General features: G+C 38.1%; 1 protein-coding gene across 1 annotated transcript in view; it reads right to left on the bottom strand.

Annotated features, from left to right (window-relative positions):
• The window catches only part of LOC145782489 (small glutamine-rich tetratricopeptide repeat-containing protein beta-like), a 32,604-nt gene that overhangs the window by 2,637 nt on the left and 3,572 nt on the right, over positions 1-26,395 (bottom strand). Inside the window, exons 2-6 of the mRNA XM_082594287.1 lie at positions 9,408-9,568; positions 8,917-9,021; positions 5,520-5,655; positions 4,070-4,162; positions 3,582-3,700 (exon numbers count right to left, since the gene is read on the bottom strand). Of these exons, the coding sequence (XP_082450413.1) occupies positions 3,582-3,700; positions 4,070-4,162; positions 5,520-5,655; positions 8,917-9,021; positions 9,408-9,568 (614 nt within the window). The remainder of the gene's footprint in view (positions 1-3,581; positions 3,701-4,069; positions 4,163-5,519; positions 5,656-8,916; positions 9,022-9,407; positions 9,569-26,395) is intronic.

Here is a 26,395-nt window from a genome sequence, read left to right as displayed (position 1 = left end):
CCGCCGTTTGATAAACAAAATAACACAGTAAGGAGGCAATAGAAGAGATACTAATAACGCATCAAGAACGTAAGATCGCAACAAAAAAAAGAAATAGTAGTAAGAATAGAAACAACACTGTAAAAAAATCAAACAGAACGACTTGGACCTGGAGAACAAAAATTTTGCAATCGACTCTCAAAAAAGCGCAAAAACAAACGAAATTCTTAAAGAACTAACGGCCGCAAACAGGCTACCAAGGTTGCTATTGCGATAACGGCACAAAAAGTGCATAGGCAATGTCACAATGTGAATGTGATGCAACAATACGGGTTTCTCGTACGCAATAAAATGATGCGACAACAGACTAGCGTTTAGATTTAGATGTCGTGTGAAGTTTGATGGGCATTTTCAGATTTTTGAGAAATTTTATAGTGAAATTTATCTTATATTAAAGTGCAACCGCACGATGACTTTGACTGCACTTTATCTGAAAGAGCATGTTTCAATCTTGTTGAACCATAGGCATACGAAGCCGAGTAACGTGATCAAGTTTAACATCTTCAAGTTTATTACATATAGAAACACAAAACTACGCAACAAATTAAGTATCAAACGTTTTCGACATCACAAGATGTCCTCTTCAGGAATAATACTATACATACAACTTAACTACATCGGAATAAAATACAACGGTTATTATAACTATAAACAGGAAAAGACAAAAACTGCACAGTACTTCTGACTAGCTCAAACTCAACGATAGGCTCCACGAGAATCAAAGGTAACTGCATCAAAAGGTGTTAAACATTGGTGTTAAATATTGTCCAGAAATTTTGCCAGTTGATATTCCGGAGGCAAAATTTCTGGACATTATCATAAAGCCGTATATTCCCAACACTTACATGCTAAATTCGACTAAACAATTCATGGAAAAGCTGAAGGAATTTAAATGTCCGAATAGTGTTATGGTGAGTTTCGATGTGACATCGCTATTTACTAACGTGCCGCTTCGAGAAACCATCAATATTATTTCTGATCACATTTTTAATGACAACCAACCGCATCGACAACTCATTGAGAAAAAGAATTTTGTAAAATTGTTAAATCTGGCCACTGAAGGTATGTTTATGTTTAATAACACTGGTCAACAAAAAAAAAATTTCTTGTTGCAAGAGATTTTTTGATCGATTCTGAATGAGTTTTAGCCACTGATTCCAAATCTGCAATCAGATTTTTTCTGCAATCTCTAGTTTTTATGCAATGCACCAGTGGATATTTTGAGGCTTGCAGCATTTGGTCTGAAATTTAAAACAAAATTCCAACTATTTAGTTCTAGTTACCACGGCAGTTAACCTCGATTTACAGCGATACGATGATTGGTTTTACAAATGCCAAAAAAAAGTTGATTCTTTTTGTTATATTAGTGGCATATAGGCCTACTCATTCCCTCGTCAGAGACGAAATATAACGCCATTCGTGAAGCGGGCCTACAAAGCTTATTTTCAAGTTCCTCTGAGAGATCAACATAAGAAATGGGCTCCACATATTGTCTGCCATAACTGCGAAGAAATGCTTAGAGACTGGACAAAGAAAAAACGTAACGGACTTCCTTTTGGTGTTCCTATGGTGCGGCGTGAACCGAAGGACCACTTCACTGATTGTTACTTTTGTTTGATTAACACCAAGGGCATTGGCAGGAAAAACAGACAAAATATCTCTTATCCAAATATTCCTTCCGCTATTCGACCGATCCTTCACTCTGAAACATTTCCACCTCCAGTATTTAATTTTTTTGCATCCTCCGATGATGAAGAAACAGACTCTGAGATTTACCACGGTAGTATGGAATGCGAGTACGGTATACTAAGGAAGCAGATGCAGACTCAGAGGGCTCTAATTCTGAAACCATTCAGAAATTTAACCAGTCAGAACTAAATGACTTGGTACGAGACTTGGACTTATCCAAGCAAGCTGCTGAGCTTTTAGCATCAAGGCTTAGTGAAAAACACGTATTGGATCGTTCCACAAAGGTTTCGTTTTTCAGGAAACGAGATGAAATGTTTATGTCTTTTTTTTCAGAGGAAAAGCAGTTAATTTACTGCAATGATATTCCAGGCCATATCGTCCAACTAGGAGTTTCTTCATATGATTCAAGTGAATGGCACTTATTTATAGACAGTTCCAGGCGAAGCTGTTACAGCTTTTGAAGTGTGTTCTTTTACACAATGGTAATGCATATGGAGGAGTTCCAGTTGGTCATTCAACTGTCTTATAAGAATCATATGATGATATTAAGCTAGTCATTGACTTGCTGAAATATAATCAGTACAATTGGATAATATTATGTGTTGACCTGAAAATGGTTGGTTTCTTACTTGGTCAGCAAAAAGGATACACAAAGTTTCCATGTTATCTTTACATGTGGGACAGCAGAGCTAATGACAAGCATTGGACCCAAAAAGATTGGCCCATACGTGAAACACTTGAAGCCGGCATGCCAAACATGTCAAACGATCCGATTGTAAGTAGGCTAGATACAAAATTGTTTTTCCCCCTCTTCACATCAAGTTAGGGTTGATGAAACAGTTTGTGAAAGCTTTAAGCCCTGATAGCGACTGCTTCCAATATATTGTTCACACATTTCCCTCCACTTCATACGAAAAGATTAAAGCTGGTGTCTTCAATGGACCACAAATTCGAAGCCTTGTGCGAGACCAACAGTTCACCGATAAGATGAAAACCACAGAGAGAGCAGCATGGTTGTCCTTTGTGGATGTCACTAAAAACTTTCTTGGAAACAAAAAGGCTCACAATTACGAGGTTCTTGTGAGCAAAATGCTCTTTGCTTTCCGCGACTTAGGATGCAGAATGAGCATTAAAGTTCATTTCTTATTCAGTCATCTGGACAAATTTCCAGAAAACCTTGGAGCTGTCAGTGACGAACAAGAAGAGCGGTTCCACCAGGATCTTATGAAAGTAGAAGAACGTTACCAAGGCCAATGGAATCGACACATGATGGCAGATTACTGCTGGAGCATTAAACGAGACTGCCCCCAAAAAGCTTACAAACGCAAGAGCCTCAAACGCCAATTTTTGCCCAGCATGTAGTGTGGATTTTGCTTTCTATTTTCAGCGAGTGAACTTTTCTTACAACATCAAACTTTTAAAGGAGCTGATTTATGCTTGTAATTGCAATAGGTCTGCATGCAGTGGTATGGTTACTACTGTAGTTGTGAAAATGATTCGTTTGTTATTGTACATAGCCTATATAGTTTTTGAAATTTTGTTTATTAGTGTTATTAGTGTATATTTTTAGTTTTGAATAAAGTATAGCCTATTTCAATATTTGTGCTGGAAATCCGACCAGGATCTGGCAACACTTTAAGGCTTCTTCTTGTTTTGAATTGCAATTCTTAAAGATTTAGTGATCACTTATCACACTCAGACAACTCGAAACTACAGTTTTATTCCAAAGATACGTAGCGTAGAGTTTGTAATCGAAATTACAAGCCTCCAGTCATTATTATAGACTCACATCTTCGTATAAAGTTCTATATCGTTTAAATTTTCCACCACCAACATTCAGGAAACAAGCTTACATTTGTAATATCTGTGACATGTCTGGGGACTGGGATGCAGACCCGCCCTGCGCATTCCCACCCATCATCCCACTCATCATCTTCATGGCCATTTCTTGCATAGCAGGATTCTGCACCATCTAAAGACAAGCAAGGTTGAGTTGTTAACCGTTGAGGCAATTGTCAATAAATGACAAGCAGCGACTGGTGTCTCCAAATGATTTGGATAAAATTGACGTTTCGAATCATTCCATCTTTGCAGATTGAGGGCCTAATGATACCAATGTTACACCTCATCAGTCATCACAGAAAATTGGCGAAAGCGAGGACAAGATGAATTGCTGGAGATGATAGTGCAAAAGATGTGAAGGGAAAAAGGAAATAAAGTATGCGGATGACTTTGTACATAAAATAGGCAAAAATGCTCCCAATCTTTGTACAGTTAAAATACAATATCACAATAATATTGAGGTCTTTCCCCAGAAAAATTGTCAATAGTTTAAGCTTACCTGCTCTGCCATGTTCATAAACATTGGGTTGTTGAGGAAGCCCCCCATCCCACCCAGAGCATCCATTCCTGGCATCGCACCTCTAGATGGGGCCTAAACGAAAAATGTCAATAAAAAACACCAACTCGTTTTAGAAGCTTATCGTGCACCAACCTACAGGTATGCCCATTGACCCTTATAGTATAAGATGAAGGAAAGGAAAGGTTGTATAAGGCTTATACAACCTTTCTTTCATGCTCAAAACTGTTTGACAAAACCTTCCTCTCCGAATGTCGATAAACTGCTTTCTATAAACTGCTTTCTATAAACTGCTGATGCGCCTTACAGGGTCCGTCAACCCCCAGTTGAGAACCACTGATCTAGAAGTTATCAGCAGCAGCATCAGCAGTTTACAGAACACATTGTGAATGACAGTCATTACATTTTAAGACTTGAAGTCACACGGAATCAGAACTTCGTAGTGGTTGCCGGATGATTCTGCTGCCTGTCGCTTATACCGAATAATGTTTCAACAGAATGCACCACCAGCATCGGTATTGCGACTGACAAGTTTCAACAACGGTTAGGGAGTGTTCATAACTGACGTCAACTACTTTTTGAGGTCTTCGTTTATCTCTTTTCAGAGGCGTTTCTAAGTAATTTTTTCGATGAAACAGATTGAGTTAACGATAGTGTATTTAACCAATTGTTTTCCCTGTAACAGCTAAAGTGTTTGATTGACAGAAACTTCCTGCCAGAGAACGTAAAACATTACATTGTGTAATTCTAATATCACAAATTGAAACTAATTTAGATGCTTTTTTATGTTGAATTGCTGCCATTTCTCTCGCTTTTTTGTTTTCGTTGAATAAAGTTACTTCTTGGTTACTTTTTCGCAAAATTAAAATCACTTTTTTGAGTTTTTAAGGTTACAAAAAAATCGCCCTACTTATGAGGCTTAGGTATCGCGACTACTTTGGCTCGTCTCCAAATTTTGGGGTTTTGAGTTGGCATAAGCAGGAAGACAGGAATTTGTGCAGCCAAGACTTCATGGAGTACAAGTTTGGCGCAGATGTTATCGGTACGAGGGGCATTACGGGTCTTAGTTTATTAGAGGGCAGCGGTGAACTCATCTGATGTGAATTCACCAGAAATGTTTTCCTCGTCTGGTTCTCGAAACTTGCAAGAGGGAAACGTCTGACCTCTGAAAAATTCCAAGTTTCGAGAACTTGGCGTCGCCTGATTTATAGGTCCCATTTTTCACTAGTTCTGATGCGATGTTATTGGCAGTAATGGGACACCAAGAGTCTGATCTGTATTAATAAAGAATACCTTAAGGACACGCGCCCTGCCATTTAATAGACGACAACATCAGAAAAGGTGATCAAGAATACTTCTTTTGAGATATAACACAGATGTGAACCAAAACCAGAACCCGTTTCAAACATCAATCACTGCGACATCAACTCACCGCAGATTGTAGTTTCTGTTTCTCTTCGGCAATTTGCAAATTTTTTTTGTATCCGTCATTATTAGGATCCATCTCCAAGGCCTTCTTATAACAAGCGATTGCTTCATCAAATAATTCCATTTTGGAATAAGTTAACCTGTTGTCAGAATGAACAATTTAGTTCAAATGCAATCAGATTCAAATTAATCCTATGAAAAATTCCTAAACAGTTGGATAGCAGGATTGGGTTTGCATTCTTTGTATGAAACTCGCACTTGCATTTTGATCATCGAAACCTTGAGAACTCGGCATAAGAAGTAGAATCAAATACTGGTTGTTGCAGGTGACGTTTAATTTTGATACAGCCTAGGCAATTTTGCAAATCATTAAAATTTGAAAAGGTGCTTTTGAAACTGAACTTTGAGGTCTTTTCCATTTCATATGCTTTGAGATGACATCAAAGTAAACACGGTGAAAAGCATTGGGTTTTCCTTAATACCAACAATACACGATTTCTTAATTTACAACAATTAACAACTACTGTAGGCTATTGTAATAAGTGATAACCAGTCATGGAACATAGTAGTGACTATTTTATGACCTGAACGACATGTCGTTCGACTCACATATTATGATGATGATTATGTGTCTGATCTGATACAGACGTTGGCGATCATGGTCTTCCAAACTTCTCTGTCATTTGTCATTCGTATAAAATCGTTCGTTTTAACTGTTGTGTTTGTGGCCCATTGATTCAAGCTGTTTAAATAAGTTAATCTTTGTCGACCTCTGCTTCTTTTTCCCTGTATCATCCCCAATAGAGCTAATTTTTCCAAATCTCCATGTCTGTGAATATGACCTACAAATTGCATCTGACGCCTTCTAACTGTTGTTATTAATCTCCTTTCTGCATTTGCCAATTTCATAACTTCGTCATTACTCTTCTTTTCAGTCCAAGATATTATATATATTATATTATTAAATCAAATGTAGTTATTACTATCTGAAGCCTTTACAAATTGTTTCACCTAACGGATCATCAGAAGGTCTTATTCAAATAGAATGATTCTATTTGAATAAGACCTTCTGATGATCCGTTAGGTGAAACAATTTGTAAAGGCTTCAGATAGTAATAACTACATTTGATTTAATTCGCTCTGCTTTGCCTTTTTGCTTGGCATTGAGCACTTTTTGTAGTATTAATAGTTTTCATTGTTTTATTATATTATTATATATATATTATGTCACATATTATATCACACCTAAAATAAAAACCCAGAGAACTGAACCATCGTTTTGCTTGTAAAAACTCTTAAAATAAACCATGATAGAAAAGTTCAGAAAACTCAGATCCTTCGCACAAGTTTACAGCTCTCTATTTGCACATTGCATCAACAATCTGGGATGAGAAAATGCTGAAACACTTCAACTCAGAGGTTTAAACAAAAAAATAAGACAAAAACTTTACTTCTTTTTCTTTCGTATGAGAGGTTGGTTTTTTAGACTACGTTTCATTGGCTTCAAATGTCCGGGCATTCTTTGAGCAGTCACTTGATTGTACAGTCCTCCAGCGTTGACAGACCAACTGCCCTTAGTGGAGTAAACATCGAGTAGTGGTAGAGGATGTGGTCTGCTGTATGTTCCTCTGCACCACAGCTGCATGCCGCAGATGTTGATAGGCCCCATTTGTGCATCAAGGATGCAAAGCGTCCAACACCCTTGCGGAGGCAGTTCAGCCGCCTACCCAGGCAGGTCGGCTGTGCTTTCCTGGCGGCATGGGTCTAGCATTGGGGACAAACACAAAGGTGTGGAGTCTAGAGGTGTTGTGTGTCCACTCCTCTTGCCAGATATTGGTGATCCAGGACGAGGCACTGGTGTTGTGCTCCAGCAAGGATTGTGCTTGAACAACAAAGGGGCTTCTTGATTTGTTGCATTTCTTTATTGCCGGTCTGGTGATGTCTGGTAGCTGTGGAGTGTGTGGTGTGGGTCCTGTGACCGGCGATCTCAGGGAGAGTGTGGCAGCTATGCGACGAAGCTCGGCAAGTGCGATGCCTGAAAGAACTGGTAAAAATTCAGTAGGTGTAGGTTTCAGACATCACGATACAATACGCAAGGTGTTGTTGATGGGTTTGTCAAGCAGGTGAGTATGAGCACTACGACACCATACAGGGGTGCAGTACTCTGCGGTGGAATGGACAGAAGCCAGGGTTGTGGTGCGCAGAGTTGTTGCTGTCGCACCCCAGCTCGTCCCTGCCAATCGACAAATACGAGCAACACATGACGTTACTTTCTTGGGGAATGATTCCAAGTGGTGTCGGTACGTGAGAGTACTGTCCAAACTAACACTGAGGTAGACTGATGTGGGGTTAAATGGCAGGATGTTTCCATAATTGATGTTAGGCATTGATATTGATGTTCAGCTCACACTTTGCTTCCTTGTTGTTTAGATGGAAAGTGGTCGACGCCGTTTTAGATTTACTGAGCTTGAGTCTCCACTTGTGGAAGTAGTCCGACATCTTAGCCATATCTTGAGTTAGGGTCCTTTTCAGTGGAGACCATTCCGAAGCGTTATACACCATAGCCAGGTCGTCGGCATAGGCATACAGATTAGATGTTGTTGGTGGAAGGTCATGGATGTAAACATTGAAAAGGAGTGGAGCCAGGATGGATCCAGGATGGATCCCTGAGGAACACCATTCTTGAGGCGCCTTGGTCTGCTTCTTCATCGGCATCCGGTGGTTGGGGTGAAACTACGGTTGTAGACAAGCTCCGTCATCATTATGACCATGTGCCGGTCGGGAAGAAGCTGACGAAGTTTGCAGGAGAGGCCGCAGTGCCACACTGTGTCATATGCTTGCAGTGAGATCAATGAATACGACACCCGCCTTTTTCTTTTCCTCGAAACAATCCTCTATGTCTTGGTTTATGCGAGTGACCTGTTCTACAGTTGATCAGCCACGACCAAAACCTGCTTGTTCTGGTGGTAAGAGTGGGTCGATGATTGGATTGACTCGTGTGTGGATGAGCTGTTCAAGGATTTTGTAGGGGATGCATAGAAGTGAGATAGGATGGTAGCTCCTAGCGTCATCAAGGGGCTTGTTGGGCTTTGGTATGGCTATGACGTCCAGCTCATCTCCAGGTTTTGGGTATTTTAGGTGGTGCAGGCAGGAGGAGAGAAAAGCGTGCAGCCAAGATTTCAGTGCTTTGCCGGCGTGAAGGATGAACTCTGGGCATATATGGTCTGGGCCTGGTGCTTTATCTGGCTTTAGATTTGGAGCATGCTGGATTTCTTCGAGGGATTGATTGTAGAGAAATGTTTTACTGCACCATATGAAATAGACCAGTTTAACTATATTTTACTAACATGACCTTCAATGGCTTTACAACTACACTTATAAAACATGCAAAATATAGCTACCCCATACGACTGTGAGCTTTGCTGTATTTTGGATCCATCTCCAATGATTTTTTACAGTCAGTGATAGATAAGTCGTACCTTTGTAGCCCTGTCTGGGCTGCCGCCCTGTAACAAATCATAAGAAAATCAAACAAGAAGACACTGGAAAGCACATGATCAGAAATCATTAGGAATAAACCAAGCTGGTGTAACTTCTATAAAGAATACAACATAAATTTTCAAGTTGTTCATTTCAACACAATAAACAGAAATTCCACAAGAGCATGTTGAAATGTGACTTCCTTTGGATTGTCCCAACTGCAAGCTTCAATTAAATACTAACAATTCATAGATCAACAGTTTCAGCAGTTTAACAAGTGTTCACAAGCAATATGTACCGTATAAAAAGAGGGCATTTATGTGTATTGGGCAAATATGAGTATTTTGTCATTGAAAGTTACTTGCAATAACTGACAGTAGAATGATAGTAGGCTAGTGAATGAATAAATTACCTGTTACAATAGAAAACAGCATTTGATGGATCAATATCAATAGCTTTGCTGTAACAGATGACCGCTTCATTGAAATTTTCATTCTTCATGTGTAGGTTTCCCTGCTGCTTATAACCATCGGCTTTGGCAATCATATCTTCACTTAGTGGAGCTGGTTTTGGCTAGAAAAATTACAATAGTAAGTTCAAGTTAATCAATCACCAACCATAAAGTAAACATTCTCACGTATTCTTCTTCGTCATTACAATAGTTGAGTGGCTCTGTGTTTTTACAACTTTTGAGCTAGCAAAATAGTCCAATGCCAGTGTGCAAGCAGTTAAGAGGCAGCCAGGCCTTTCTTGGTAGAATTCCGGTTGGGCAGGGGGTCAGAGATTAAGTTTTGGACTGGAGTCTTGTTCTTCTTCTACCTCAAGCTCCATTGATGGTTCATCCAGGTATTTACACTAATGGATCATTAATAGATCAAGTGTTGTAGGGCTTGGACAATCACCACGGTTGCTTGCTTGCAGATTCCAGAGATGGGCATCCGCTACTTTAAAACCGGGTCTGCTACTATTCAGCTAGTCCGATTGGGCTAATCCGATTCGGCTATTATCCTATTGGGCTACAGCCCGATTTGGCTAGTCCGATTGGGCTAGTTCCCTATTTGGCTACAGTCTTTATCAGTTAGTTCCCTATTCGGCAATTTTTTGAAAATCCAACGATAATCCTTCTGTAATCCGACAAAATCCTTCTGTAAATCCAAGCCAGGCCTTCTGTTTATTTAGAGAATTTTGTATTTTATTCCACAATAGGCTATTCGTTTCTTTTGCATTCTTGCATTTTATCCAGTGTTTACCTTTGAGTGCCTTTCCAGACGGCAAAATCAGTCATTTTTACATTGATTCAACGTCTGTAGACGTTAAATCAATGTAAAAATGGCGGATTTTACTGTCTGAATGAGACATGTGATAAATTAAAGCTTTCGGTTGCGTCATAATGAATTGCATGTAATTACCACCCCTTGACGGAGGAGCAAGACTACGCGCGCCGGTATTTAAAAGAGAATAGCTGAGAAAAAAGTGGGAAGCGAGGTAAAATTGTTTACCATAGAAATGCTTGTCACAAAGCAATAACGAAATTCTCGAAAACCTTTTCGAATGCGCTGATTAATGATTTTAATTGGGAAAGAAGGCCAGAAGTAGACATTTTTTTATTCAGGTTAAAGTGAAACCACTCTACATTGGACTAAAGTTCAAAGTAACTATCAAGTTGCCTTGCAAAGCGGAAGATCAAAGTTTGCAAAACCGGTCGTAAAGTTGATTTTCCCAAAAATTAGGTCGTTGAAATTAATGCTTAATTACTCATAACTTTCACGTGATATAGGCCCAATTTTTTTTGTAGTCAGAGTGTAAAGATGGAGGTTTGATATTATCGAATTGAATTGCCGGTTAATTCTCTAAATTGATGGACCGTGCATTATCGTAAAAACTGTCCGTCCGGGCATTTGCCACTTTGACTATATATGATAATATATGAGTTTGTTTTAGAGCATCAAATTTATGCTATCTCCGTAATTAATAACCCGTATGTAAGTTTTTACATGTATTTTGAACATAGGCGTTTAAGCCGTGGGGGCCTGGCCCCCACGCATATTTCTGCGTGGGGGCAACTTTTTATGCTGTATTGATACATAAAACAATAGATGAACTAGCGATCGACAGCAGGAAAACATTTTTTGAATGCAAACCGCAACAGCTTCGCAATAAGTAATCACTAGAACGAGTAGCGATGCTACAATCCCACACCAAACAACAAAATCTGTCATTTTTACATTGATTTAACGTCTGCAGACGTTGAATCAATGTAAATATGATTGATTTTGCTGCCTGCGACATAGCAAAAATCTACCATTTTGTGTCGATTCAATGTCATCAGATGTTGAATGCACCAAAAAAAAAAACAACATAATTTGCTACGTAGACGGAGCGTGCGTTTAGCTTTATGAGCTTGCAAATGTCGCTTTCGAAAGTCAAAACCTCTGCACTGCAGTGAATTGCGCGGTGCCCAGTGAATCGCTCGCTGTGAAAATGAACTTGAAGTCTCGGCCTGAGGTAACCACTAACCAACGCAACAAGGGCTGGTACAAACCGCACTGCGCACACGCCGCATACTGAATGGCGCACACACGACCGTTGCCATAGAAACCCGATCAAAGGCGGAATATGCGCATCTTTTGTTTCATCTGCAACGCGAAAACAGGCGTTTTATAGCGGTCAGTCATAAGTTGCAATATTGTAGTGAAAAGGGAGCAATGTCAAGTCGAAAACTTAATCAAACGTCTCTCCGTAACTATTTTTCAAGGGCTGCTTATGGATGTCAGCAACTTTTAAATTTATTCAAGGTGACGTGCTGCTGAATTGATGTAAACATGGATGATTTTACTTTCACAGGTATATTTTCAAGCGTATGATCAAGTTAGTATTTGCATTCCATTTTCAAAACATTGTCATTACATTTACAGTGTACCTTTTAGTAAACCTTTTCGTCTCTTGTTTCATGCTAATAAATCTAGTTCGTTGCTAAACTTTATGTTGTGCTTAGCTTAAAGAGTCGCAGTCCATCAACCGCTACCTAACGCAGACGCATGTCATGTGTTTGCTTAACCGAAGTGGTCGAGTTTTGTTTATAATAATTAACGGTAGGTCAAACGTAGCGATAACTCCGAGTGTGGCAATAAAAGCAATCCTAGTGTGACGGCTTAATTACGTCATCCATCTGCGTGACATTTGCTGAATTTGCGTTGCTGCTGATGAAACACACTTTCGCCCTCACGGCCAAAAAAATTGCTAGGCGCCTATGATTTTGAACAATAACACACTCGAACAACTAACAAAACATTTCTGTTTATCTCATTAACCTGTATTGTTAATCATGAAAAATGTTGTTTTGATGTAAAACACATATTTTGAACGAACCCAGACAACAAAAATGACGGATTTTTCCGTCTGGGAAGGCACTCAAAAGTAAACACTGGATAAAATGCAAGAATGCAAAAGAAACGAATAGCCTATTGTGGAATAAAATACAAAATTCTTTAAATAAACAGAAGGCGTCGTTGGATTTACAGAAGGATTTTGTTGGATTACAGAAGGATTACACTGGTCTACACGATTTTTGCTCTGTGAACTTTGAAAACTGATTTAGAGTAATTGTGGGGTGCTGAATCCGAATATGACCTCAGATTCATGCTATCACGTCAGGTTTGTGAGATATGATAACAGCATATTGTTACTTTTGTCAAAAGTGGAAGATTTGACGTTGCGTTTATTGCACATACACATTGTGCAAGATCCAGAAATCCAGGCCATGTGGTGCATAAGTAGCTGAAATACACCTACCAATTATAATTTTGATACCAATTTGTTTTCTAAGCAACATTATTAACAAGGCAGTAATAACAAGCTAAAAGGGAGGCTATAAGTGTAACTGACCCCCTCCCCCCGTCAATGTTTTGCATGAAACCACAAAGATTTAAGCAGGCCTATGGCAAAGCTTGTTCAGTAACCATATTTAGGCTGTTTTAGCCTGTCTAACACTAACCTTTCGTTACAGCACTGCATATGTTGGTGGTAAACGCAACGCCAAATCTTCCACTTTTGACAAAAGTAGCAATTTGTTGTTATCATATTTCACAAACCTGACGTGATAGGATAAATCTGAGGTCAGATTCGGATTCAGCACCCCAAAATTACTCTAAATCAGTCTTCAAAGTTCATGGAGCAAAAAAAAATTCTTTTTTTGTAGACCAGTGTTATCGTTGGATTTTGAAGAAATTGCCGAATAGGGAACTAACTGATAAAGACTGTAGCCAAATAGGGAACTAGCCCAATCGGACTAGCCGAATCGGGCTGTGGCCGAATAGGGTAATAGCCGAATCGGACTAGCCAAAACGGGCCATTCCGTTAAAACCAGTGCGCTATCCGCAATCCTGTACTCAGACTAAAGTAGCGCGCTACCGCTACCAATCGATAAAGTAGCACACTATGGCTACTCGGGCTAAAGTAGCGCACGCTATCGCTACTTCTCTTGCTAATTTTGTCTTAAACTGACACTGAGCACTTTATTGTGACATAAAAATTACCTAAAAAACAAATGATATCATTCGTTTACACTGATAGCCTATGCATCCCATTTTTTTACGTCACATTTATGTTATTTATCACTGATGGACTGAACCAGCTCAGTGGTCGAGTGGTTTCGGGTCTGGTGCTGATAGAACTGAGATCGATTCCAGGTTGGGTCAAACCAAACACATTAACAACGGTACCGATTGTGTTCTTTCTTGCATAATGCAGTAAGGATAAGTGGGGTAATAATGTGATGACATCGTAAACCTGATATAAAATTTAAAATGAGCCTTGTCGCTAAAAGACCTTAGCTGCTGTGAAGCGACAATAAATAAAACCACTCAGACAGTAAATCAATCGTTTTTTACATCTGAATTGAAATATTTTTTATCAAAATTGAATTGTTTTTTCTCAAATTAGATTGTAATTTTTTGCAAAAGCTAAAAAGCGAATTAAAATTGATTTTTGAACTCCTATGCATCTCCTATGTTTACCTATGCATTTATGCATGACATTTCTAGTCTCAGCAAAAGAAATGTTGTGTAAATCAATGACTTCGGTGCTTCACTTAACATCACTCTGTACTTTCCAAGATGCTAAAAAAAAAAAGTAACAGATTGGCGGCGATTCTTCACAGTAAACTATACGGAAAGAAGAAGTACAAAGTTTTATTTAGAAATATTTGTTTAAAAAGCTTCAGATGAAAACTACCTTTACTTTTAAAAACGTTAAAACAGAATTTTTGAGAGAATAGAGAGTAACATTAACGATTAGCCAACACACAATATGAAAACTGTTGTCTGTTGGTAGGCTTCACTTTGTTTGAACAACTTTATTAGATCAATGAGAGCAAAATAAAATCGAGTCAGAAAATATCACGCTGTAATCACAGGGTTTACCGGAATAGCAACTGCATTGCGTCAATCTCCACATGGTTAGATTCCACTGCAGAGTTAACCACTGTTAAATTGAAACAACGTTTAACAGGAAAAGGTTTGGAAAGCTATAAACCCAGCACAGCATTATTTCATGTTTTAAAGGGCATAACTTGTGCTTCTTTTGATTTTATTTAGCGTTTGAATTATGTTCTTTTACAAAAATATTCTAAACCATAAAATAGATTCGAATCCTCAACTATTCAAAAAGTATTGGCATCACTCTTGTCGGTATCAGCATGGCTTGATGTTTCCTGTAATAGTCGAATAATTTCTACTTTGATTCTTTTCATAAAAAATTCACAAATATGGTGAATGCACTCACCTTTCAGATTTTTTTGGGTTATTTTGAAGATACAAAGAAAGGATTAAGAATGCATTTTAAATTTTCCTTTACCTTGTTTGGTTTCCGAGTAATTGCGTATTGAAAATTTGCATTTTTGCCACTGGTGGCGCCATTGTGCACCTTGGTGTTTTACAAAACTGGCATGTAATAATCAACGAATAAGGCACATCATTAAATCAAATATAGTTATTAGTCTCTAAACCCTTGACAGCCTGTTTCACCTAAAAGGAGGATCAATGGATCATCAGAAGGTCCTTATTCAAATAGAATTTTGGTTCTATAATTATATAACTGAGCCATTCCATTATAATACAACAAATCAATGCAACCACTAGGTTTCAGAATAAGATGGTTCAAACATATTTTGTAGCCCTCAAAAATTGAAGTCCATCAAAAAAAAAAATTTCAAAATCGGACAAGCGGTTACCGAGTTAGAGACTTTTGAATTTTTGGACTGTCACTAGGTGGCGCACTCTTCTGTGTAACCAATTTTTGATTTTAGAGGCTATGCTCAAGCTAGAACGATGGTTGAAGTGTCTATTCCACCATTTTTGAGGATGCAGAATCCAAAAATGGCATTGTTTTTGGTCTAAATCAATTATTTTAGGAGTTATTGGACTTTTTCAAGTTTTTGGGCAAACCCCGAAAACGCAATGTGGGAAACGAGATACAAAAAAAAAACAACTTTTGTATGGTTGTTCATGAACCATATTAACTATTGATAAAGTAATATAAGATGACAGTTCTATCCTTTTCTTTTTATTGCATTGCAAAGTTGTTCTCGAAAAAAAGTTGCTCCATAGGTTTCCTTTATCTCCAACCGAAAGGTATTGCTTGGCTACCAATTTTCTCAATATTAGTTCAAAATTCAAGAGAACCACTTTCACTCATCATCGGTCAAATATTTCACTGATGTGTTAAGCTTTTTACACTTCTCAGCATACTTGAACACTTACAATAAGTTCTGAAAAATATCAAAGCATAACAAATTTAGCCTATGCGCAAGGCCTTTCTAACCTTAAGTTGAAACTATATGAGAATAGAAAATGGCTGGCAACACAACAAACTAATATTATACACCTTTGCAACAACACTGAATGTAACATGTTTATATTATGACATTAAAGCACCATTGCTAAATTGCTCATATCTCACAATCAATTAAGATGCTTTGTAATTTGCATTTGGTTAATCATCTTTGACTCCAGGTAGTAAGTAGACCAGTAAATAACAATTAGGCACACTGGCACTTATTTAAAAACTTTTTTATGCATGGATATGATACTCTTCTAAGACTATTTTGCAATTTACTTTCATTACAAATGTCTCCAATAAATATAAAAAGTGAGCCAATTTTACTGTTACCGGTATGATCTATGATCCAAGACTCTGGAGTGCAAAATGATTATCCCTACCATACCAGAAGAAATCAATTTACCAGTTCACACAAATTATGACAATATCAGCTATTAAAGGTGAAGTGCTTTTGCCCTTTTGGAGGAAAGGATCATGAGCTGCCGGTATGAGATTTCAACATTTACTATCATTGGGTAGAACAGTAATCAGTGATTGCAATCAACATGAAACGACAAATTATTTTAGTACCGGTACTGGTATATATATCATCGATATTACTAGAAACCTCACAGACTATTTTACCCCATATAGATTCAAAATTTGAATTGGTTACTCAGGTTCATTTAATTATTTGTTACTATCAAAACATTGGTATTGGTAACTGGAGATGCCATAAAAACGATACGGTTTCATGAGCTACCGGCATTACTCCCGTAATATTTGTATGAGAGGCATCTGTTGGGCTTTTACGGAATGGCCCGTTTCGGTGAGTCCGATTCGGTGAGTCTGATTCGGTGAGTCCGATTCGGTGAGTCCGATCCCTTAACGGGGGATTTTTTCAATTTTTTTCTTTAATTATCGGGTACCGTAGCCTAATTATCATTGCCGTTTTAAGGTTAGGGGTTGGAGGTTAGAAACTCACCGAATCAGACTCACCGAATCGGACTCACCGAATAGTAGCAGACCCGGGCTTTTAACCATATCTGTGAGGTGCTTAAATAAACTGCATTACTGCACTTTAATTCACATTTTATCGAGCACGTTTTAAGAACATTGAAAAGCATAGCTTTCTAAAATCATAATAAACAGACACAAATGGCACAATTTCAAAGAAAATATTTTCAGAATAAATGATGCCAGTTGTTAGCCGAAATAATAAATTCTTCACCTATATTTGTTAATTATAGATTTATGATGACCATGACTATGCTGTGTTCAGAAACTACAGTATTCAACTGTTGCTGAAAGAAAAAGAATCATTCATCTTGATTTCGAAAGGCTATACCAAACCATCCTCACAATGACTAGCACTATAATTATAGTCTTATTACAATGATATCCAAAACAGACCTCACAAAAGAAAAGAGACTCGATCAAGCTAAAATTCATCTGAACAAAATGAGGTCAGGAATGAAGTCATGGACAGAGGAAAAATCATTTTCTCAGATAAAAAGTTGTTCAATGTTGAAGCAGTGTGTAACCGACAAAATGATCGTATCTTTGCTAAGTCTTCTGCCGACATTCCTGATGCATGAAAAAAGTTTTCATGCACCAGAAACTGTCTTCTATCATGGTGTAGGCCGCTGTCTTCAAAACCTGGAGGTCTCCCCTCATGTTTGTTCCACAAGGCACTAAAGTTAACACCAATTCGTACATTGAAACAAGTTTGACTCCTGCCCTTGCAGAGGCTAAGAAACACTTCAAAAGGAAGCCATACACATTCCGACAAGACGGTGCGCCATCCCACACGTCCAAGAAAACCCAGGAAAAGTGCCAGAACCATTTTCCTCATTTCTGGAGCAAGGAAGTTCGGCTGCCCTCATCACCGACCTGAATCCAATGGACTTTTGTGTTTGGTCCATTTTGGAGGCAGATGCCAGTGCTTCATCCCATGACTCAGTTGAGACGTTGAAGTGCTCCCTCAACAAAGCATGGGGCAAAATACTTCAAGAAACCCTACGTAAAGCGGTAGGGAGTTTCAGAAGTACACTTGAGCGTGTTGATCAGGCCAGAGGGGGACAGATTGAATATGTATATATATAATATATAAAACTTTGTACGATTGTGAGTTACCGTCTTGGCAATACACCGTTAAAATATTTTGCGATTTTATTCACTATTTACAGAAATATTACACTTTAAAGCAGTCCAAGGACTTTGTCCGCACCCTGTAAATGGCACAAGTCATCACTCTGTAAGCATACCGTACTGCACTTAACAAGTTTTTATGATGCGGTACAGAGTTGACTTAAACAAAACTTTAAAATGTTTTTTTGCTGCATTATAGTTCTCAATATTTAGGATATTTATAACAATGCCATCTGTGATGAAACAAAGTTTTATTGAAATAGCAGTATACAGAAAGAGCAGAATTTGATTTGAATTTTACTAATCAAAGTTCAATATCTGCAGCTTGTATTGCAAAAAGGGTAGAACTGTCATCTTATATTACTTTCTCTATAGTTAATATGGTTCAGGAACAACCATACAAAAGTTTTTTTTTCTTGTATCTTGTTTCCCACATGGGGTTTTTGGGGGTTTGCCCAAAAACTTGAAAAAGTCCTATAACTCCTAAAATAATTGGTTAAGACTAAAAACAATGCCATTTATGGATTCTGCATCCTCAAAAATGGTGGAATAGACACTTCAACCATCGTTCTAGCTTGAGTATACCCTCTAAAATTGGTTACGCAGAAGAGTGCGCCACCTAGTGACAGTCCAAAAATTCAAAAGTCTCTAACTCGGTAACCGCTTGTCCGATTTTGATATTTTTTTTTTGTTAGATTGCAAATTTAAAAGACAGTAACATATCAAAAATGCAGCAAAAAGTGGGATACAATGGTTGCATATTTTTTGAAAATTTGTTGTATTATAATGGAATGACTCAACTATATTTGATTTAATTCGCTCTGCTTGGCCTTTTGCTTGGCATTGAGCACTTTTTGTAGTATTAATAGTATTTATTGTTTAAGGCAGTGGTTCCTAAACTTTTTAGAGCGCGACCCAAATCTCAGTTTGGTGAACATCTCGCGACCCAAAACACAGACAACATGTAGCCTGCAGGCAATCTCAGTATTTTGCCATTTTTTCAATCTCTGACTGCTATACAATAGACAAAACATTGACAACCTGACTGATTTTGTTTACTTAGCCTAAGCCAGGGGTCACCAACTGGCAGCCCGCATGCGGCCCATCACGCTGTTATTTGCGGCCCGCGGAAGGTATTCAGCGTACAAAAATAACCAAATTTACTTTTCTTGAGGAGTTAAAGAGCATGAATGCAAAAAATACTTTCTGGGAAGCATATTTTCGCTTTGCATACGATTACACCGACTAACCAATCAGATTGTAGTTCTAGGTGGGGGTCGCTTAAAGTTATTCTAATGCGATAGTGTCCCAGTGGTTGATTAAAACGCGTACAAAGAGGAATTATTATGCTTCCGGGCAGTTGAAAAATATTTAGCTTAGTAGCCTACTGCAAAAATGTTGTTAATTAACAATTCTTGCCATGCTGTTTAGCACCGCAAGTGGCAGTTGTCTATAATCAAAGAAAGACGGTTTCATAGACTCTCACAAAAAGTATGAAAAACCAACCCACTGCTTTTTTAGAGAGAATGCTGTTCATGAGTTACAATAGAAACGTTTTTTCGGTGATTTCCACAAGCGTTTGTTTCATGGTGCCTGGTTTCTTTCTCCCTGTTACTGGGGGTCCACGTCTTTTAGGCACTGGTCAAATAGGTGCGCACTGCGCACACTGTGGCGTCTGGATATTTAGGTGCGGAGCACTGTGGCGCCCGTTCATTTGGGTGCTATTCCTAGTAAAGTCTGCAGATTAGGGTGTTACATTTTTGTACAACCCAGGGCAAAATTGTTCAATATATCATTTATTTGATGGGCTTTTGCACAAAAACTAGTCAGCACAAAAAATAAATTAAAAATATTTATATTTTGAGGTTCCACGCTCTATGGGTAATATTGGATAAAATCTAAAAAATTCAAAAAAATGCAGGATTTTTATGCCTGCTATTTCTTGGATTTATTCATGTGTATTAACTTTTTTTTCAGCAAATGGGCTCTAAAAACAATAGTTTATAAAATCAAGTTGTTGTGTACTTATCTGGCAACCTAGAATATGAAATGATATCTTCACGCGTCACTAGAAATCTGACTAAAATCTTGGATTGCATTGGTTATCCAACTGAGTTACCGCAGCTTCAACTTCCTACTAATGGTAGGGGGGTATGTTAAAATTAAAAAAATCTCAGTACCCCCCAAAATTGTGCCACTGGGTGTAAAAAAATATATTATGAAAAAATTTTTGGGTTGCCCCTCTGGGAACTCCCCGCTACCCGGGGGTCTAACGAGCGATTTCCAAAATGCATGGGATTTGACACCTAACTTTTGAACCGGTGGTCTTAGAAAGCTTGGACTAGTCTCAAAAGTTTCGTCTTGAAAAGGTAAGATAGGAATGTAACAGTTTCAGAAGTGTCAGGTGTATAGTTTGGCCCGTACAAACCCAGTTTTGCCCAAAATGACCCATTTAGCCTACCGCGATGGTACAAAATCGAAAATTTGGCAATAATTGGCCTTAATGAGTTGGCAATGGGCCTAAAATTTTTGATTAATAAGCTATGATAGGGTTGTAATATTTTTTCATGAGTCATATATGCCCGACTTGACTATGCTTCAGGCACATCATTTCCTGCAAACATCAGAGTGTGTTACTTCTTTTTCGTCAATTGATATGTTCAAATCGACATTGCCTAAACCAACAATTCTCAGCTCGGTCGATGTTTGCTTGTAAGAACACTGTAACAAGTTAAGAGCTTGCTTGCTCTATTCCTTCAATCTTTTGCAAAAGGCTTGGCAACTCAAAAAGGGTCTCTGTTTGGTTTTGGTCCTGCTGCAAATGAGGACACAGGATCGCTGTTGAAAATTGGATCGGCAAGTGATGATGTCCTACAGAAACTGGATAATCTGCCAGTCCACAACCTGGGCGAAGAACGTAGTGTCAGATTAGCGAACTACAAGATAAATATTTATGGTGAAAGAAATCTTGATACAGTCTCCAGAAGCGTAGTTCTCAATAAAAGCACGGATTTACTTGAAAATATTCAGAAGATTGACAAAAAGAAATTTCCTGAAAGCGCAAAATCCACCAGGGCCCTTTACCACTTCTGAGGAAGTGAGTGCTTACCTTCGAAGTGATGCTGTAACAGATCACATAAAAAACAAAAGACTTTGCACTGAAGTTCGCCATGCAAAGAAGACATGCCTCTCCCTAAAATCAAGTGCTTCAATATTCCGACTGAAACGAGACTACAAAAATTCCAGATTTGAAGACTATGCCAACAACCTTATCAGCTAGTTAGATAATTCACGTTCATGTGCAACTATAACAATGTCAGACCTCCAAAGTGTGCTTTCTGCTATGCATTTGCTTACAGAGGCAAATTCAAGCTCCACATCAAATGACCAGGAATCTGATTCTGCAACACCAGCCTATCAAGTTGGTGAGTTCATAGCTGCCATCTGGATTGAAGGAAGCTAATAACACTGGTACTTTGCTAACATTGTTGAAGTTGTGAATGATGATGCCGTACTACTTACATACTTCAAGAAGGTTGGCAACAGTAGAGATGGAGAAATATGGATTTCCCTGAAAATCCTGAACTTCTTGTTACTGTGTCATATGTCAGATCTGCCCGAATCAAATGCTGTGTTTCAAATGAAACAGTTCAACTATTGAATGAAGCTCTTAATGAAAAGATAAAAAAACACTAATTTGATATTTGGAACTACACAATACTTCCATAACATTGGACCTTTGAAACATAACTATTATTACTACTTATTTGCGTTAGACAAAGCTGTCCATATCCAAAACAACGAAATAATACACAAACTGCAAATGCACAAACTAACAAACTATCATTTAATATTACATAGCATCCTGTTCTTATTATTTTATCAATATATATACAGTATATAATACTGAATATTATATATATAATATGTCGCATTGGTAACTGACATGTAGGCTACATTTATATTTCAAAAGAGCAAACATGGGCAAGAAAATTGAAAATGCTTTATAATGACTGGTTGTATGCCTATATTACAATTTTTACGACATTACCCAAAACGTCTCTGATTTTAAACGTAATGACGTCATATAATCAATCAATTTTCTACAACTAGACATGCATATGATTCATTTGAAAGTACTAATTCGAATCCTAACGTTTTAAACAAAAAATTACCCCGGTTTCAAACTTAATAAGGTAAAATTTTGAATTTCCTACATTCGCGATAGGCCAAATAGGCCGTTTTGGGCCAAAATGGGCCTGTCAATACACCTGACACTTCTAAAACTGTTACATTCCTATCTTAACTTTTCAAAACGAAACTTTTGAGACTGGTCCCAGCCTTGTATGACAACCGGTTCAAATTTTAGGTATCAAATCCCATGTATTTTGACAATCGCTTATAAAACCCCCCGGTAGCGGGGAGTTCCCGGAGGGGCAATCTAATTTTTTTTTCATAACATGTTTTTTTACTCCCAGTGGCATAATTTTGGGGGGTACTCAGAGTTTGTACTCAAAATTCGTCTTTTAACATACCCCCCTACTAATGGTGATGTAGCAAGAGCTTTCTTTTGGTTAAGAAATAAAATAATGCTTGATCACAATACTGAAAAAATTCCTACATTTGTTGAAGTAAAGACATTGTTAGTACAAAATATCATTCAGTTGTGGGGAAAAGCTGGTCTGCCACATGTTAACATTGATCGTGTAACTCAAATGACGAAAGAACTTTTTGATCAGGTGAAAAAACTTCAAGCTAAGCCATTATCTCATCTAAACTCCCCAGCATATTTAATGAAAGTAGCTGCATTTCAGAGTAAACTTGAGAACTTATTTGATGTGAGTTCCTGTAAGTGCAAAATAACAGTTGAGCAGCAATGGCACAAGAAAACAGTATGCAAATGTGATTTTGAAAGGCGCATTCCAGTGCTAGAACCAGGGTTTTTAACTGACCTGAGAAATAGGAGAATACAAGTGATTGGTGGTTTAGATATTCAGGAAACTGAAGCAAATATGAGAAGAATTAGCAAATACAGCTGTAGAAACAATACACCAGAACCATGTAGAGTTCTTTATGGACAATCAATACAGGGAAGCAGTTCAGCAATTGATGAAACCGAGTCTAATGGGTAGTGATGATAATTATGAAATGGAAAGTGCACAAATCCAAGTTGAAGAAGATGAGGCTGGGCCATCTAATCGTACAAAAAGGTTAAGTGTTGTTAGCACAGATAACTGTATTATGGCGGATAAAAAACTGGCTTCAAATCGTTTATCATCATCACTATTGAACTCAGCTGCTGAAATATCTGGACATCTAGAAGCAAAACGATCCCATGTTACAGTTTATCGGCATAAGTTGGCACTGAGGAACACGTTGCTTGGTGAAGTAGAAGAAAAAATGATTAATGCTGTATACTATCAGCTATGCTTTGATGGAAAGCGAATATTCAACAGAGAAAGACTAGTATGTTTGGCCAATTTCACTGATGAAGAAATCTTCATAGCTCTTAAAACTTTTAGAAGAAATGAGAGCGTTACCGGGGAAGCTTGCTTTTTGGCAATAAAGTCCTGAGTTGATCCAACCCAGCTTTTTCAAGAAGATTCTATGTGTTATGACAGATACAACATCTCTTAACACAGGACACAGGCGTGGAATTTGTGCAAGAATTTCACAGCATGTTAATAAAGAGTATGAGCATGATGTGCTGTTATAGGAATGCTTATTTCACATAGTCGAATTGTATTTGGGAGATGTTATTAAAGCTCTTGATGGCGATACAACATCACCGGAGTTATTGCAGCATGGATCGGTTTTTAACTTTATTTCGAAGATTTCAAGACATTATCTTCTGGCTAATAATTTGACCACCCCTAATTTAAAACCAACTACAAAAAGTCAACAGATTTTATCTGACTTTTTGGAAGCTGAGTCCACTAAACCTGCTTGCAAGAAATCAATTCGAGATGATCAAGCAGTTTTACTAGCATTGGCTTGCAATACATTCAGACAAGTTCCAAGTTCTTTCCAAAAATATTTATTTTACAAGCAGGAGACAGTGGGACATGCAAGATGGCTAACAACTGCAAATGGGTATTTGCGCATTTTATCATTTTGTCCATTTCAGTTGAATTCCTCACAACATGTTGTTCTGAACCAAATTTCCCAATTTATTGTTGATGTCTACACTCTAATGTTTTGTTCCATTTTTAAAAGACCCAGTGCGGTTGAAGGACCAGCCTTAATGCTTCTGGCAAGAGAATGGTCAGCTAGACCCCTCAAAGCTTTCATTGATATCACCAGTAAATGTTCTCCTTGTATTTCATTGGGTGACGGAGGAATATGGCAAAGTTTCAAAAATAACCAAATGCCAAATGAAAGACTGATTGGGAATGTTAAGAAATCCTTAGAGGAAAAGAAAATCAAGGATAGCAATGATGATATGAGTGACGAAAAACTGAAAAAGATTGATACAGCGATCAGAGGATATGTTACTTGCATGACCACTAGTCTCGAATATCTGTAGGACACTTGATTTTTTTGTAATATTTCGTATATTTAAAATATACAGATACACTAGTGAATTGTAGAAGATGAGAGTTTGATATTATTTAGTAATACAGTGCATGTATTCAAGGGCGTTGATAGGACGTGGGCAAGGGGGGGGTCTTGGCCCCCCCTAGAATAATCAATATGATTGTGAAACGTACTATTTCAATAAGAAATGCCCCAAATTTTCCACTTAGCCATGACCAGAGGTGTAAAGTAATGAAAGTAATTCTACTTATGTAGATTACATAAGTGGCGCCCCCCTAAAAAATGTCAAAATTACAAAAACGCCCCCCCCCCCCCTTAAAAAAAATTCTGCCGACGTCTTTGCATGTATTAGCCCATGTCTATGTTTCTTACCAGGACAGATTCGATAACATTACTCATACTGTTACTGTGTTGTTCATATGATAAAATCGCCAATATCGGGTGAATCGTTAACGCAAGTGTGGAACCTCAAAATATTATTTTAGTTGAAAAATATTTTGACATAGTTTGTTTGAGTGCATTTCCCACCAAACAAACACTATATTGTAGTAGGTTTGAAAAAATGTAACACCCTACTGCAGATTGTATCAGCTTGGCAAGTAGGGCAATGCTTTTCACACAAAATGTTATATTGAACAGAAAAATACGTTGTTTTGTTAATGCGCGTGTGGAGATGAGGTGCGAGACAACGCTCTACTACTCTTAATATTAGCACATCTCCACAGGACATTTGCTATGCATCCTGAACACAGGTTGCAGCCAAATGGAACCTTTCTTAATCTGTTATCTCTCGCAATTACTTCTACTCGGGATGGATTGGTCGTGTGGCGAGTACGAATGAGACAACGCTCTACTACATGAATACATTTCTATAGAGCATATCAACCCAGGCTACAAGTTGCAAGCATAATGGTGCGACTTTGCTCGTTATTAAACCTAGTCGGGGTTTTGACGAAAAACTAAGTTACTCTTCACTCAAGCCTACCACCTGCTTGAATATAGGCTACGGTATATTTTTTACTGATGTTTAGTGTAGTTATTATTTGACTCAATAAAAGTGAACTCAATCATGTTTGGAAACTTGAATAATTTATTGATAAAGCTTTCGCCGACGAAAATCTGGACTAACAACAAATAAATGCCTTAATATAACATTTTGTGTGAAAAGCATTGCCCTACTTGCCAAGCTAATACAATCTGCAGAGTTTACTAGGAATAGCACCCAAATGAACGGGCGCCACAGTGTTCCGCACCTAAATATCCAGACGCCACAGTGTGCGTGCCTATTTGACCGGCGCCTACCGATAACTGTCTGCGCCTAAAAGACTTGCTCCCGTTATTGGAGCCTATGTTTGTAGATTTGCCTGTATTGCAAAGTGTCAAATATTTCCTTGTTTACTGAAACTGTTAATTGCGAGACGTCATTGGTGAAGCGACGTGACAACACCACCCTTGCTTGGCGATGAATACCTGATGAAACCGCTCGCCTCGTTATAAGTGCGCAAAACAAGTGGCCCCGTTTATTAGACATTGTTAAAGAAGTCAAAAGTGTTGTTAAAGGATGCTCGACTAATTTTGTTGCTAAGGTACGTATTTTAAGATAAATATTAACAACATGCAACACTGGATACTGGGTACGAAATGCGTTCTTTTCCTTAGTGCCAAAGTGGCCCGCATGCAAAAAAGGTTGGTGACCCCTGGCCTAGGCTATAGTAGGCTATTATGTTTAATCGTTTGGTTGTTTGCTAAATGAAGGATCCTTGTATAACTTTTCATCCTCGATAACATCGAGGAACCAAAAAAGAGGTTAAGAGACATCACCGTCAATACCATTACAAAGTCTACGATACAGTAAATGTTCATTGTTCAAGTGCCACATATTTTTTCTATACATGT

This window comes from Aplidium turbinatum, chromosome 13 (genome assembly GCF_918807975.1).
Source record: "Aplidium turbinatum chromosome 13, kaAplTurb1.1, whole genome shotgun sequence".
In the NCBI taxonomy this organism is placed as follows: domain Eukaryota; kingdom Metazoa; phylum Chordata; class Ascidiacea; order Aplousobranchia; family Polyclinidae; genus Aplidium; species Aplidium turbinatum.
The sequence above is the reverse complement of the archived record's forward strand: the minus strand, read 5'-3'. Positions and strand labels throughout refer to the sequence as shown.